Source organism: Mus pahari, chromosome 7, assembly GCF_900095145.1.
Source record: "Mus pahari chromosome 7, PAHARI_EIJ_v1.1, whole genome shotgun sequence".
Taxonomy (NCBI): domain Eukaryota; kingdom Metazoa; phylum Chordata; class Mammalia; order Rodentia; family Muridae; genus Mus; species Mus pahari.
In genome coordinates this window covers 42,481,464-42,482,764 of record NC_034596.1, presented here as the reverse complement: position 1 = coordinate 42,482,764, position 1,301 = coordinate 42,481,464, and the positions used below count along the sequence as shown (strand labels likewise).

The 1,301-nt window shown below is 45.7% G+C and overlaps 1 protein-coding gene across 1 annotated transcript; it reads left to right on the top strand.

Annotated features, from left to right (window-relative positions):
- Positions 1 to 396: 396 nt before the first annotated feature.
- Positions 397 to 1,029, top strand: LOC110324798 (synaptosomal-associated protein 23). Its single transcript, XM_021202493.1, has one exon. It carries the CDS (start codon positions 397 to 399, stop codon positions 1,027 to 1,029), a length of 633 nt encoding a protein of 210 aa, XP_021058152.1.
- The last annotated feature ends 272 nt before the right edge of the window (positions 1,030 to 1,301 follow it).

Below are 1,301 nucleotides of genomic sequence, written 5' to 3'. Positions count from 1 at the left end.
AACTGCTTCATGGGTAACAGCAATGAGGTATCTATACATGATGGATACTTAATACAGCTGTAAAGAAAACTAACATTATTAAATTTGCAGTAAATGGCTGGTCCAAGAAAAGATTATTATATTGAGTTAGTTAACCTAGACCCAGAAAGACAAACACTCCATGCTCTCTCTCATCTGTGGTTCTTGGCTCCAAAGCTTCAGATGTGAGTAGATAACCTGAAGGAAGAGTAGAAACTAGAAAGTATAAAGAGGGCAGGCGCACAGGTCCTCCGGGCGCATGCGCACGCGCGAACGCGCACCCTGTCCGGTCTTGTAGAGTCCGAGAACTGCCGGGGCTGGAGAGGAGTGGCCGGAGCAGCCGGAGTATCCATATCCCTGTGTCCAGTTTGATGCACCATGGATAACCTATCAGCAGAAGAAGTCCAGCTGCGTGCTCACCAGGTTACTGACGAGTCTCTGGAAAGCACAAGGAGAATCCTGGGTTTAGCCATAGAGTCTCAGGATGCAGGAATCAAGACCATCACTATGCTGGATGAGCAAGGGGAACAACTAAATCGCATAGAAGAAGGCATGGACCAAATAAATAAAGACATGAGAGAGGCAGAGAAGACTTTAACAGAACTCAACAAGTGTTGTGGCCTCTGCGTCTGCCCTTGTAATAGGACAAAGAACTTTGAGTCTGGAAAGAACTATAAGGCAACATGGGGCGATGGTGGCGACAACTCACCTAGCAATGTAGTATCTAAGCAACCAAGCCGGATAACAAACGGTCAGCCTCAGCAAACTACAGGAGCAGCCAGTGGTGGATACATTAAACGTATAACTAATGATGCCAGAGAAGATGAGATGGAGGAGAACCTGACTCAGGTGGGCAGCATCCTAGGCAACCTAAAGAACATGGCTCTGGACATGGGCAACGAGATTGATGCGCAAAACCAGCAAATACAGAAGATCACAGAAAAGGCTGACACCAACAAGAATCGTATTGACATTGCCAATACAAGAGCAAAGAAACTCATTGATAGTTAAAGCCTGCTGTACTTCTTTACCTGTTTACTCAGTTCTCTAGTTTCGCTGAGTCATTTTTTTCAGAGTTTGAAAGGCTGTGAGAAGGAGCGGAGGAGGAATACCTCCCTACTTTCTTACATTCTCTTTGGGGTAGGTTCTTGCTCAGGCTTCCTTACAGTCTTTCTCAGTCACTCTCATAGGCTTCTCCCCATACATCACCATCTCTTCATCTCTTCATTTAGCTTCTTTTTGCGTTCAGGATTTGGAAGCATTGCCAAAGAGCCATGAAGGAG

What these genes read in the sequence shown, in the direction of transcription:
- LOC110324798 (XM_021202493.1), top strand. Translation starts at nt 397, where the DNA reads ATGGATAACCTATCAGCAGAAGAAGTCCAGCTGCGTGCTCACCAGGTT.